The 14,174-nt window shown below is 46.7% G+C and overlaps 2 protein-coding genes across 2 annotated transcripts in view; both read left to right on the top strand.

Moving 5' to 3' along the window:
- FLNB (filamin B) overlaps positions 1-14,174 on the top strand; it is a 169,497-nt gene that overhangs the window by 102,153 nt on the left and 53,170 nt on the right. The window contains exons 9-20 of the mRNA XM_059076153.2: positions 484-646; positions 1,179-1,376; positions 4,152-4,289; positions 5,917-6,043; positions 7,017-7,153; positions 8,593-8,786; positions 9,802-9,915; positions 10,514-10,657; positions 10,911-11,034; positions 11,371-11,531; positions 12,523-12,613; positions 12,882-13,051. Coding sequence (XP_058932136.2) covers positions 484-646; positions 1,179-1,376; positions 4,152-4,289; positions 5,917-6,043; positions 7,017-7,153; positions 8,593-8,786; positions 9,802-9,915; positions 10,514-10,657; positions 10,911-11,034; positions 11,371-11,531; positions 12,523-12,613; positions 12,882-13,051 — 1,761 coding nt within the window. The remainder of the gene's footprint in view (positions 1-483; positions 647-1,178; positions 1,377-4,151; positions 4,290-5,916; positions 6,044-7,016; positions 7,154-8,592; positions 8,787-9,801; positions 9,916-10,513; positions 10,658-10,910; positions 11,035-11,370; positions 11,532-12,522; positions 12,614-12,881; positions 13,052-14,174) is intronic.
- SLMAP (sarcolemma associated protein) overlaps positions 1-14,174 on the top strand; it is a 307,400-nt gene that overhangs the window by 271,357 nt on the left and 21,869 nt on the right. The gene's annotated exons all lie outside the window — the stretch shown is intronic.

Genomic DNA, 14,174 nt, shown 5'->3' with positions numbered 1-14,174 from the left:
ACCCTTAAAATTTAAAAGAAGAGAACTCTGACTCAAAGTTTAGATGGAAATCTGTACTGTGTCTCAAATCCATGTATCTGAAAATGATCTTGGTCCCTTGAAAAATACTTTGACTCTTAGTTTTGAAATCCTAGAACTGTGCATTATATTAGGGAGACAGTGGTCTCACTTGCAGCTGCCTTAAGGGTCCATTGTCTAGAGATTGAAGTATAAGTATTTGTGTATCCCCTACTATACAGGCTAATTTAGGCATGTCTGATGTGTTTTAATTTGCTAAAGGCGTGATGTCCCAGGTCCAGCTGTGTGACTGCTGGTGCCAGATGGGAGTCCCATTGAGGCCACTTCCCCAGGGCTCCTGGTTCCCGCACCTTTGTGTGTATGATCAGGAGGATAAACGAGAAGGCTGTCGGTGTATGTGGCTTGATACAGTGTTCTCGCTGAGCAGGAAGAAGTGATGATGTCTCACCTGCCTGTCACTTGTAGGTCACAGTCCTCTTTGCAGGACAGCACATCTCCAAGAGCCCATTTGAAGTAAATGTCGACAAGGCCCAGGGAGATGCCAGTAAAGTCACTGCGAAAGGTCCAGGCTTGGAAGCTTCTGGCAACATCGCCAATAAGCCCACCTACTTTGACATCTACACAGCAGGTAACACCTCTCCTCTTGCAAAGCCTGAGATGATCCTCAGGAACCTGAAGGCTTGGGATGCCTGACATTTTGTCTTTTAAATTGAACAACCAACAACAAAAACAGCTTTTTCAAATGTGTTGGTTATATTCTTAGATTTTTCAAAATCAGCTTTTCTTCTCTAAAATCTCATACTCAAGCTTAACTTTGATTATTATTAATAATTTCTGTATACATTTCTGACTTGGCTAAATAAATATTCCAAAGAACTAAGGTTTACGAATCATCTGCTGGACCAAATTCTATGCAAGGTCCTGGGTGGGGGCTGGTAAGAAAGGAAATGAATAGACCACATGAATTGTCAGCTTTCTTTTCAATATAGAAAATAGAGAATGGGAGAGAAGCAAAGTTGGTTATGAGCCTCTTCCCCTCCACCGGGAAACAGGTCCCTCTCTGTCTCATGCAGTTCGCATTTTCTACCTACTTTTGCCCTCATCAGCAGGGAGCTTTCTAGAGGGTGACTTGGGCTTGTGGAACGTTCTCTGTCTCCTAGGTGCTGGCGTGGGTGACATTGGTGTGGAGGTGGAAGATCCCCAGGGGAAGAACGCCGTGGAGTTGCTCGTGGAAGACAGAGGAAACCAGGTGTATCGATGTGTGTACAAACCAGTGCAGCCTGGCCCCCATGTGGTCAAGGTCTCCTTTGCTGGGGATACCATTCCCAAGAGTCCCTTCGTTGTACAGGTCGGGGAAGGTGAGTGCCAGGGGAGCTGACCGCATCTGCTTCTGGCATTCAGGCTAGCTGTGCATGACTGGGCTGTGAGGCCATGAGAATGGTCAAGGCCCAGCACTGAACTCAGGCCTGTTCCTTTGCTGCCCTGGCCCCTTTGGCAGGAAGTATCCTCAAGACATTAATGCTAGTATATACTTTGTCCTCAAGATATTAATACTAATATCTTCCTATGAGCCGTGCAGTGACCTAAGTGCTTTATGTATTAACTTATTTAATCTAACCCCAAAACACTCATACTAGGATTCATGATCCTCACTGAGAGATACAGGACTGAAGCTGTTTGAGGAGGTAGCGTTTGTGGCTGATGTTAACAGCAGTGGCATCGCTGGTGCCCTGCAGCCTCCTTTACTGGCTGTTAGGCACTGAGCACACTTGCATCTAATCATGAGGCCAGCCAGTGTGTTGCAGGGGCTATTGTTATCCCCAGTTTGCAGGCGGAGACACCAGGCTTAGGTATCATAAGGTATCAGTGACTATGGAGTAGGCCTCAGTAGGAATAGAACCATGGTCTCTGTCAACCCCTTAACCGTGCTGTTAAACTTCCTCTGCAGCCAAAAGCATGCATTTTTCTCTTATGTTAGACTGTTTCCTTCTGACTTTGTTACTCTTTTTTTTTTTTTCCCCCCAACTCTGCTACCTTTTCTAACCAATACTTGCCTCTCCCTGTTCTGTCCTCTGCATCTGCACCTGCAGACCTGGCTTCCTCTTCTGAATCCTGCCTCTGGGCCAGCCTGGACCCCGAAGCTGTTGGCTTCCTAGTTGAAAGCACTGGGCCAGAGGCATCTCACTTGGTAAGGGCTGGTTGGTGGGGTTTCCATGCCAGTTCTTTGTGCTGCCTGCAGTTGTCAACTGGACCTGTGCTATTTGTGACTTTGGGAAATTATAGTGCAGGTGTTAGTACCACTTTTCCAGCCAGACCCCAAACCCACTCTCTAAGTACATTCAGACATCCCTAAGACATCTCAAGATAGTGGAAAATCAGGTGGTTGCCTTCAAGCTCTTTAGTTCCATTTAGTGTTTATATGAACTGAGCAGTTATCCTTTTGATGTTGAGACTGTTGCCCATGTTCAGAATTTCCATGAGTTGTTTTTTTTTTTTTTTTTTTTTTTTTTGTGGTATGCGGGCCTCTCACTGTTGTGGCCTCTCCCGTTGTGGAGCACAGGCTCCGGACGCGCAGGCCCAGTGGCCATGGCTCACGGGCCCAGCCGCTCCGCGGCATGTGGATCTTCCCGGACCGGGGCACGAACCCGTATCCCCTGCATCGGCAGGCGGACTCTCAACCACTGCGCCACCAGGGAAGCCCTGTTGTTGTTTTTAAAGACACATTTAAACCCTCCAAGGGAAGTCCTGTCATCCTATTGTGACTTATTTCTGGTATGACCAACTTTTCTCCCCTTGACAAAGAAAAAAAAAACTAAACTCAATGTATGCAGCAGCAGACTTCCCTTTGACATAATGCAAGAAAGAATTTTGAACAGCTTTCCTAGTTCTAATGGTGTTTTCTGACTTCCTCTCACTCATGGACTACCTGTTTCATTTCTGGCATATCCATCTGTCACTTGTATTAGTTAGTATTTAATTAGTCATTTTTCTTTTGATGTACTATCCCTTCCTCCCCTTAAATGATTTTAAGAAAAAAGAAGCTTTATATCACTTTTACAGTGGAAAACCAATAACCTTATGCTCATCCATGAACCACATAAAAGCATCTCTACTCCAAGGGTGTGTGTATGTCTCTTTGGGAATGGCCAGCTGAGGACACTGCAGGGAGGAGGAGGCAGAAGAGGAACCATCTTCCTTCTATAGAGTAAAGAGTCTTGTCTTCTGGAGTTTGTGACACCCCTAGTGTATAGAGAGCTGTCAAATATGCAGTGTCAGATTTGGAAAGGAACAATGTGACATTTTACCCATTAATCTCCCATTTCTATACTTAATGAGAAGGTTGCTCATGTTGTCAAAAAAGTCCTAGGGCACAAGGATGTCTTGTGTCGACCTCCTGACAAACCCCATGGAACAGTTTTGTGGAACTCTCATGTTAGAAGCTACCTTTGTACTTAATTTTTAGACTTACAACTTTGGTTTTTTAAACTAGAGCTAGAATTCAAATTGAGAGTAGTGTTTATTCCTAATTATTGCATTTGTAGCTGCCCACATTCCGAGGACCTTATAACAGACAGCACTAAAATGTTTGTCTGCCTTGGCTGAGGTGGAGTTGATCTGGTCTTTTTTTGAGCTGTCCTCTGGCTCTTCCTGCGGAAGCCAACAACATTTAGACTTAGAAATGGCTGATCTAAAGTTTGGAACAAGGTCAGATGTTTTCAAGTGCTACATTTTCCAAGTAGACCCAGTCTTCCCAATTACTGGGCCCTTGAGTATGGCAATGAGGTTTGAACAATGTCCAGCCCTAGGTCTTAACTCTCTTTCACCACCAAGAGGATAAATGCCAGAATCCAGCCACTACCAGGAGCCCAGCAAATCCATGCTGTGCTCTCCTGCTTTCTTTGCCAAAGTAATTTTTCCCCAGTCCCTGTGCAGTGTGGCTGGACAAAGTTATGTTGTGTCTTTATTTGCTAGCCTGGTGTGCTCCCTGAACGGGACCCCTGGTCTCAGACAGCTGCTGCATACTCTTTGTGTAAAGCAAACATTTTCTTGGCGGGTGGCTCAAAGTTACCTTGGCTTGCTCAACTCGAACTAAAGAATGAAAGGTTGAATTGATGTTGAAACTGTGCTTGCAGCCTGTAATCCGAATGCCTGCCGGGCCAGTGGCCGAGGCCTACAGCCAAAAGGCATTCGCATCCGAGAAACTGCAGACTTCAAGGTTGACACCAAAGCTGCTGGAAGTGGAGAGCTCGGCGTAACCGTAAAGGGTCCTAGTAAGTGCTCCTTTGTTTCCCCATCTCAGGTACGATTTCAGCCAGCTTTGCAGCCATGGATCATTGCACAGCCAGTTCTGATCAATTTATCCCAGAGAGCTATGTCGAAGATTTGAGGCTCTCGGGGCTCCATGCAGAAGGAAACAGTGATCATTTAATAATGTCTGCCCTGGATGTGGGAACAGTGATGGCTTGACAGCCTCATGTTATTTTAAGGCTTCTGGGAATAGAAATAAATAATGGAGTTAGAACAGCAACATGAAGTGGCCCGTTTTTTTTTATTTGAGGAAACCTAGGCTCAGAGAGGAAGGGTCTTGACCAAGGTCACATAGCTTGTAAGCATCTGAGCTGGAATTCAAGCTCAGTTTCCAAAGCCGGTAATTTTCCCTCTACAGGTTACATTTTATAGACGATGAAATGATGGTAGGTACCTAATTACTATGATCATTGCTTATAGAAGGAGAATGATTCCCTAAGATTAAGTTTTCTTTGTAGATAAATGCCATTTGTGGAAGAGTGCCTTGCACCCTACAACTCATTCTTGCTCTGTCTTCGGAAAGGAGACAGAAAGCAGGAAGACGGGTATCTACTCCATCCTCTAGTTTTCCCCCAGAGCAGAGAAGCAGCTCGGCATTTCTACTTGCAGGTGCAGCAGCCTTGGCAGTTTCACTTCCAGGCTTTGTGGAATCTTGAGCTTCCTGCTCGAGTACTGCTCTCACCCTTTGTGTTCCTAAACAGGCTGGGGCAGGAGTGTTCTGAGCTCCAGAAAGTTAATGTTTGATCTCAGAGCACCGAGCTTTGGGGAAGTCTGTGCCCTGAGGGCAGCCGAGGTTCTAGACTGCCCAGACCTGGTGTCATGCTGCTCTGGGGCTGCCCTCCCTCTTGGCTTGTTGCTACAGGGACTGAGGAGGCGTGTTTTTTCTGACCTTGGATTCTTGCTTTACTAAATGGCTTTCCCAGCCAAACCTCAGGGCTCAACATAAAACAAGTTCCTGCCTGATGGCTCAGTCTGGAGTTTGTGGGGTAGCCTCTAAAACCTGTCCTCTTGGAGACAGCATATAAGAGCTTTCTCACTTTCATTATCTGGCTTTAGTTGAAAAGGATATACCGGGATACTAACCTCAGCCTCATGCCAAATACTCGTAAGGATTCACTCCCTCTCCAATTTTTGTGGGCAGCTAAAATGGGTGACTTCTTTCTTTTTTGGCTGTGTGAAGCTGCTTGTGGGCTTTCTCTAGTTGCGGCGAGTGGGGTCTACTCTTCGTTGTGGGGCATGGGCTTCTCATTGCAGTGGCTTCTCGTTGCAGAGCACAGACACTAGGTGTGTGGTCTTCAGTAGTTGCAGCATGTGGACTCAGTTGTGGCACGTGGGCTTCAGTAGTTGTGGCTGTCAGGCTCTAGAGCACAGGCTCAGTAGTTGTGGCGCACGGGCTTAGTTGCTCCGTGGCATGTAGGATCTTCCCAGACTGGGGCTCGAACCTGTGTCCCCTGCACCTGCAGGTGGATTCTTAACCACTGTGCCACCAGGGAAGCCCCCTGGATATCGCTGTCTTTCTATTCTTGTCTTATGGATTCTTGTTCTGAGCCTAGGATTGCATTGGAAAGATGGTGTGCTTCCTTCCCACAGAGGGTCTGGAGGAGCTGGTGAAGCAGAAAGGCTTTCTGGATGGAGTGTATGCATTTGAGTATTACCCCAGCACCCCGGGGAAATATAGCATCGCCATCACATGGGGGGGACACCACATTCCAAAGAGGTGAGTCTCCAGCTGGAGTTGTGTCTTCTCCAGAGGCATGCTTGGCCCAGGGCAGACTCATGGTGGCGGCTTCCTGGGCTGCAGGAGGGAAAGAGAGCTGCTTTGTTGAAAGCTTTTTTTTTTTTTTTTTTCCCCCTTTTTCAGAGCAGCACACAGACATTTGGCCTCTTCTCAAAAGCAGCAGAAAGTCGCTGTGGTTTCAGCTGCCTTGCTTTAAATCAAATGCTGTCGGTTTGGGGCTGGTGGGAGGCAGAGGCCAGAAGGAACAGTAATATAGAGCAAATGGGCTGTGTGTCTATATCCCTTATATATACTAAGATTCTCCTTCTTTCACTGTGTGCCTCTGTTCAGGAATGCCATGGATAAAATGGCAAAATCTGCTATGGTTTACATTAAAATCCTCTGCATGAATGTGGTCAGGAACCGAGGGACACAGTCTACAGCTTCGCCTTGTGGGCTTCAGTTGCCTTCCCTGCATTCACATACTTTCCAGCTTTCCTGGGGGCAACTTTAAACTCTGAATAAATTCAGCTTACCTTGAGCAATATCTGGGCATATTATAAGTTTCTGACAATCTAAGCAAACTTAAAAATCTCCTGTGCCAAAGTTAAAGCATATTCATTCATGTATGAGGTAAAGCCTAGTCAACCTAGTTTTCTTGTTATAGCATAAGCAGCAGATAGAAAAGTATGCATTCTCTTAGCCTTCCGGGCTCACAGTCTGGTAAGCCCTGCACACAAAAGGTAAATGACTGGGATAGTGCAAGGCAGTGTGGCTTGAAGCAGCCCCATCACATGATATTGTTGACATAACAATGGGGGGGGAAGCTGCGTGGAGGCAGGGCTTGGCTGGAGATTGGGACTGCAGGGAAAAGTATCAGGCCAGTAGAAAGAATATGTGTAAAGAGCTTATAGCTGTATGTAGCCCCTTCTTTGCTCCTCTTTTAATGCTTCCTCTGTTCCTTTTCTTCTAGCCCCTTTGAAGTTCAAGTTGGCCCTGAAGCAGGCATGCAGAAAGTCCGTGCATGGGGCCCTGGCCTCCATGGCGGGATTGTTGGGCGGTCGGCGGACTTCGTGGTGGAGTCCGTTGGTTCTGAGGTGGGGTCTCTGGGTGAGTGGAAGCAGCTTCTGGTGAGCTGAGATTGCAGGGTACCTGGATTACACGTCAGGCTGTGTGTTGAGGCCTCCTCTCAGCCTTACTACCCGGGGCTTCTGGCCTCCTGATGATCTGAGGCCACCTCTGGATACTGCTGTGGAATTGCAGTTCCCATCTCCCCCTGACCTTCCAGTTGCCCTCTGCCTCTGGCACCAGCATTCATTCATCCACTACACCTTGAGGGCAGAGGCCTTTTATGGATGTTGTGTCTAAAACAGTGCCAGGAACATAGTAGGCACACGGCAGATATCATTGACTGATCCTTAGTTTAGATCAGTGAATGAATTTTGCTGAAATTAGAAATTTGGGGAGTAAATACTCTTTGGAGCATAACTGAGTATATTTTAAGTAAACGTCTGATGTATATATGATCATTTTAGAACAATGGTCAGCACCTCTCCCTCTGTAAAGGACCAGATAGCAAATATATATCAGTACTGCGGGTCATATTCTCTCTGTCGCAACTATATGACTCTGCCGTTGTAGCGTGAAAGCAGCCATAGAAAATCCGTAGGTGAGGGAGTATGGCTGTGTTCCTTATCTGCAAAAACAGGCAGTGGGTCATATTTGGCCCAGCGGCCAAAGTTTGAGGACCTTTGTGTTAGCTAATAGAAATAAGCAAAGAGGGAAAAAGAGGAAATCACATTTAATTTTTCCTTTTAGAGAAATAATAAACATCTTAATATTGGGTTGGCCAAAAAGTTCTTTTGGGTTTTCTGTAAGATGTTATGGAAAAACCCGAACAAAATTTTTGGCCAATCCAGTATATCCTTGTAGACTAGAGGTAATAGTAAGCCTTTAGGTATATCCTTGCAGACTTTTTCCCTGTACATAGGCATACAAATATTGATCTGCTGCAAAAATATCTGGGGGTAGCCTTTATGTCTTTCTGCCTCAGGCAAATATAGGATATGTCTTGATTTCCCATGGCTTTTGTGGAATTACAGTGCATTGATATAGCTACTGTTAGGCTCTCTAGTTATTTCCAGAGTTTTGCTATAAAAACAATGCTGAATATATAGTCTTGTATCTAACTGTTTACACACCTCCTTGGTTATTTCCTTCAGATAAAAGCCCAGAAGTGGATTTGGTGGGGCAAAGGATGGGCATTGTTTTAAGGCTTTGGGCTTGTGTTGCCATATTGCCAATAGAAAGATTTGCTGGTTGACCTTCCTGTTTGATGATGTTTAAAAAAAGAAAAAAGTATAAAATCCAACCTTCTGTCTCTAGTGAAGACTCAGTAGGCTTGGGTTTGTGGGAAAGGGACCCAAACAGCTTTCAGTCTTCTGGCTAACACTTGGTTTTCACGGAGGCAGCGGGAGTGGGTTAGTAGTAACCCAGACTAGATACCTTCCACCATGTAACCAGGGGGATCCTCCCACCCTATCGCCCAGGGTTTGCCATTGAAGGCCCCTCCCAGGCAACGATTGAGTATGATGACCAGAACGACGGATCATGTGATGTCAAGTACTGGCCCAAGGAGCCCGGTGAATATGCCGTTCACATCATGTGTGACGATGAGGACATCAAAGACAGTCCCTACATGGCCTACATCCACCCCGCCTCGGGAGACTACAACCCGGATCTGGTGAATCAACTTGTCATGTTCTGTCCTCTGGTCTCTGGCTCCTGGCACTCCTCCCAGTGCCAACAGAGTTTCCTTGAGCAGCGTGTGGAGAAATCGCAGAGAAGAGCCTTTGAGAGCTTAGGAAGGAAAAAGGCCTGAATTAGAAGCCTGGTAGTATCTCTTAGTACATTTGTGACATGGGGCACGTAACTTACCTCTCTGACTCTATCAAATGGGAATGATACGAGTGTCTGCTTCTTAGAGTTTCTGTCGCGATTCAAGGAGGTAATGTGAATAAAGACAGCCCTTAGAACAGTGCCTGGCCCACAGAGGGGGCTCCACAAGCTGCTATTTCCTCGCAACCCCGAGCATCATATTTCAGTCTTGCCACTTGCTATAGCTGTTATTTCAAGGTGATCCATAGATAGAGGTTTTTAAATTTTCCTCCGCAGCTCCCCTTCTCTCAAATTGGAGTAGTGTTTTGCAGTGTTTGCAAGAGCTTCTCTCAAACATTTAGCAAGCTGATTAGCATCAAGTTTGAGCCAGCCTGGCTGACAGGAGGAAGCCCTTGCCCCCGCCATGTGTGCTGCTGTTGGCCCACCTGGACAGCTGACCGTAGGGTGACATCAGTCCAGGCTGGCAGCTGCTCGTCTTTGGCCAACTGCTGGTCCTTTACTCTCTGGGGCTGCGAACTTTTGGAATGTTGTCAGTGGGAAAGGTTCTGAGCCCTCACAAAGCAGGAGCATTGAAACTGCGCATGGCTGGAGGTCCCTGCCCCAGTTACTGCACAGATTAAGGTAGGGAGCACAGGCCAGTTTGGGGCCTGGTTTTACAGACTTTTTCTCCTGCATGTTTTTATTTTTAAGTTCCAGCCTACTTTAGCATTTTCCTTCCCATAACCATCCTATTATGTAGGTACTGTGAAGCCAGACACAGTTGTTTTCCTTTTCTCCCATTTCCTGGTCACCAGTCTTCTGATAGGAGCATAGTTAGGGCATTACACAGAAGGAGAGTCACTATTGACCTTTTGCCCCAGGTTCAAGCATACGGGCCGGGTTTGGAGAAATCTGGGTGCATTGTCAACAATCTGGCCGAGTTCACCGTGGATCCTAAGGATGCCGGCAAAGCTCCCTTAAAGATATTTGCTCAGGTGAGTTTCTAGGGACGACCTGTGCAGGTAATTGTCAGGTAACAGGATCCATCCATGTAATGGCAAGTCTCTCAGTCCATCTGATCCTCAGTTGCCTCACCCACACACTGCGAACAACAATGTTTATTTTATAGGGTTTATGTGAGGACTAAATGAGATTCTAACGTGTAAAGCAAGGGGCAAATTTTTATGATTTGTGCTCCGTGGAAATGAGGCTTGCTTGTTTCAGATTTCCCTGTAAATGTCCTTCAGTGTGGCTGAAGCTACCTAGGCTGTGATGGGAGGGTTTGTAAACAAGGGTTTATCAAATATATTTATCTAATTTAATTGAATTTGGCCCAAGGATTTTAATGCCGGAATTATAATTAAGAAGCACTGAGTGACCATGGCTTTCTTTTGGGACCGTTTTCTCTTAATAATTAAAAATGCATAAATGCATGTAGTGTTTTATCACTTGTGTTCATTGTATTGTGAGAACATGGCCTATCTTAGGTGCTCCGTGAAATGTTGTGGGATGAGTGAGCAGTGACTAGGGAGGCCACAGTGGATGGAGACAGTGTGAGGGTCAGCTCTGTTCTTAGCCTCTGCCCTTTTGCAGGACGGGGAAGGCCAGCCCATTGACATCCAGATGAAGAGCCGGATGGATGGCACCTACGCTTGCTCGTACACCCCGGTTAAGCCCATCAAGCACACCATTGCCGTGGTCTGGGGAGGTGTCAACATCCCGCACAGCCCTTACAGGGTAGGTTGTGAGTTGAAACCTTGGTTGTGGTAATGAAAAAGTCCAGTCCTGAGGCCAGTCTGGACTCCACGCTTGATGGCCAAGGCAAATATATGGAAAGACCCGTGCTTGGTGGGCCTTGGAAGATGGAGTGGCCCAAAGGGCCGAGTGCTGTAGATTGCCCAGAAGTATAACATTCTAACAACTGACAGTGTCTTTACTGGGTCCACGGGGAGAAGAACTTGATTACAACTTTTCTCCCCGTCCTCTCTAGGTCAACATCAGGCAGGGTAGCCATCCCCAGAAGGTCAAAGTGTTTGGGCCGGGAGTGGAGAGAAGTGGACTGAAGGCACACGAGCCTACTCACTTCACAGTGGACTGTACCGAGGCTGGCGAAGGTGAGGGGGGGCTTCACCCAACTCAGTGCTTGTTGTTTCTTGGGGAAGGAAGTTCTCTTTGTAACATTTCATGGGTAATGAACTTTGAACCAGGAGATATTAATCCACCTGAATACGTAATTGTTCATCTGATGAGCCTCTGTGTCAGTTTCGTGGTGATATCTTTGCTAATCCTCCCTCCTGTCTGCAAAACTGTTACTTAAACACCATCCCTTTCTCAGGTTTCTTACTGGAAACTTCCCAGTTGCTTATCTGGGGTGTGAGCCTGAGCTGGAAGTGATTGCATGGGACGTGCTGTTTCTCGTAAACCGGTGCTAATAAGCTGGTCTGTTCCAGGTGATGTCAGCGTTGGCATTAAATGTGATGCCCGGGTGTTAAGTGACGATGAGGAAGACGTGGATTTTGACATTATTCACAACGCCAATGACACGTTTACTGTCAAATATGTGCCTCCTGCCGCTGGGCGATACACTATCAAAGTTCTCTTTGCCTCTCAGGTGTGTGTTTGGACTTGGGTTCTTTCTGGCCACCTGTGTTCATATTTCCTTTTTGCCTTTTTTAGCAACAGGGAAGTTGTCTTGAGAACTCTGCCCAATAGTTTTCCTCTCTGCTTCCTTAAAACCAAGAAGGAACAAACACACCCAGAACTAAAATTGTACCACTTTCTAACAAAAGTGGGGCCGTGTAGTCAGTGGTTAAAATCCAGACTCTGGAAAGAAATTGGATCATTACAAACTTTCATCTGGTTTTTGAATGAAACATAATTGGTTTCTAGATGTGTTCTCTACTTTCTCTGAAATGATGACCTTGGCCTCAGGCTTTAAACTTTTCTACGGAGAGGGGTTTTGAATTTCAGATAGAATTCATATTTACATGTGATAATGAAGACAAGGAGGAACAGTGCCCTAAAACAGGGAATAATGGAATCCTGGTGATTCGAGTTCATCTTACGTAAAGATAGGGACCTCAGGAGAAAGTTCTGTGCCCTAAAGGTATTGGTCTTGAGTTGGCTTCATCCACTTAACCTGTTCTGCCTTTATTCTGAATGATTCTTTTTGAAGAATTACAGTCATTGCATTTTTATAATCAATTCCTTGCATTCCTCAAGCCCTAGCTCTCTGTTGTCCCTGGAGGAATGTCCCTTTCCTTCCTCCGACCCCATGTATTATTGTTGTTTGGGGTTTTATTCTTGGTAGTATTTTGTATCCTAAGTCCTCAGCATTTGGTGTTAAAGGCTGTGAGTTGTCAGAGGGGTTTGTGAAAACCCATCCTTTAGCTGTGATGTCAGGGATCCAGGTATTCGTGAGTGACCACTGATGGCCCTTACTTGATGCTAGCGCCTGAAGACTTGACCAGTGGTAACGGAAGTTGCTCACCATCTGCTAGAGTGGAAGTCATGCTGAGGTCTCCTCCTTTGCTTTGGGCAGAAGGCTAAGCTCAGGCAGTGGCTTCAGGGACTTTCCTTCTGAGATAGTGTCTCTGCTACAGGAAATTCCCGCCAGCCCTTTCAGAGTCAAAGTCGACCCTTCCCACGACGCCAGCAAAGTGAAGGCAGAAGGCCCGGGGCTCAGCAAAGCAGGTAAGATGGCATGTGTGCATGAGGTCACCCTGGAGGCAGTGGGCATGGTTGGTCCAGGGATGTGAGTGACTTACCTCCCCTGGAGCAGAGGCTCTGTTGGGGCTCCAGTTCAGCAGGGGCCCTGCTCAGCTGAGCTGCTGGCCGAACACCAGCCCCTGTCTCCACCTACTGCCTTGCGGAAGCTGGTGCTGATGAACCCGTCAGACTGGTGCTAAAAGTGAAACCTCCCCAGCTGGGCCTGTCTCCTCACTTCACTGTCCCCTCCCAGGTGTGGAAAACGGGAAACCAACCCACTTCACCGTCTACACCAAAGGGGCCGGAAAAGCCCCCCTCAACGTGCAGTTCAGCAGCCCCCTTCCTGGCGACGCTGTGAAGGATTTGGACATCATTGATAATTACGACTATTCCCACACCGTTAAATACACGCCCACCCAGCAGGTAGGGCCCCTCCCCACTCGGTGCTGGGCTGGGTCACTCTGGACACTGGGGGGTCATCTGTGCTCTGACCTGTGCTGCTCTGTGGCAGGAGGAGATTCCCCCTTTCCTTCTGAACCCCTCTGGGAATGCTGATGAAAAGCCTGATGGGTTCTACCAGGAGGGCCTGGAGGATTCCCCAAGAACAAGCAGGAAGCTAGTTGTTCTTTCCCACCCCCATCTCCCACCTCCGTTCTTGGTTTTAGTGTTTTACTAATTACTCACAGGGAAAGAATTGCCATGCCTTTGTCCTTGCTGGCCCTTTTGCCTTAGTTTACCCTTTTTACAAGGTGGTACAGTGGGGTCTTTCTCAAAGAGCCTTTAGTCCCTCAAGCCCGAAATGGTACTTCAAGCACTAAATTATTCCCTTTTTACAAAATACAGGAATACAGACAGGATTTTGTCATCCCGGCTGCTTTGCTTTGGTTGTTTTAGGCAATAAGGGCCTAAAAATCTACCTCTCTGTATGAATTCATGTTTACTTATTTAAAATTTTGTTTTGATTCATGGCCACACGTCTAGGGTCTGGGGAGCTCCTATAGAAAAGCCTGGATTCTCCCACTTACACATAGTGTTGTAAACAGTCACTCCAAACCTCTGAGATTCCTGCATTCTTGAAGAAGAGTCCCGCTATGTGAGAAATGCCATTTGTAAGAGAGGAAGGGTGTTGCTTTCTGCAGAAGCACTGTTTGAAAAGCATCACTTCTGCCCTGGGCCCTCTCAGTGAGGACCTGGCCAGAGTGTAGTGGGAAAGAATGAGGGGTCCAGTGAGCAGGAGGGAGTGGTGTGGGTGTCCCCCCTACACTGGGGGCTACACATGCTTGGAGATGGAATCTTTACTGTGAGAACTTGCCTGGCAGTGCGAGGTTCTCTAGGGCAGGTTCTTATGTGGCCCTTCATCTCCACGTGTGCTTCTTCCTGTGGTTTCTCTTTACCCTAATGAGGGTTCATTATTAGTAATGGTAAAACGAAAACTTTTGTAGATGAATACTGTTTTCTCATCAGGCTGCTCAGTGCTAGTTATTTAGATAATTATTTTCCTAGTGATGCTTATCAGGGCTGATGGGAGCCTTACCACTGGCAACAC

This window comes from Kogia breviceps, chromosome 10 (assembly GCF_026419965.1).
Source record: "Kogia breviceps isolate mKogBre1 chromosome 10, mKogBre1 haplotype 1, whole genome shotgun sequence".
NCBI classification, from domain to species: domain Eukaryota; kingdom Metazoa; phylum Chordata; class Mammalia; order Artiodactyla; family Physeteridae; genus Kogia; species Kogia breviceps.
The sequence above is the reverse complement of the archived record's forward strand: the minus strand, read 5'-3'. Positions and strand labels throughout refer to the sequence as shown.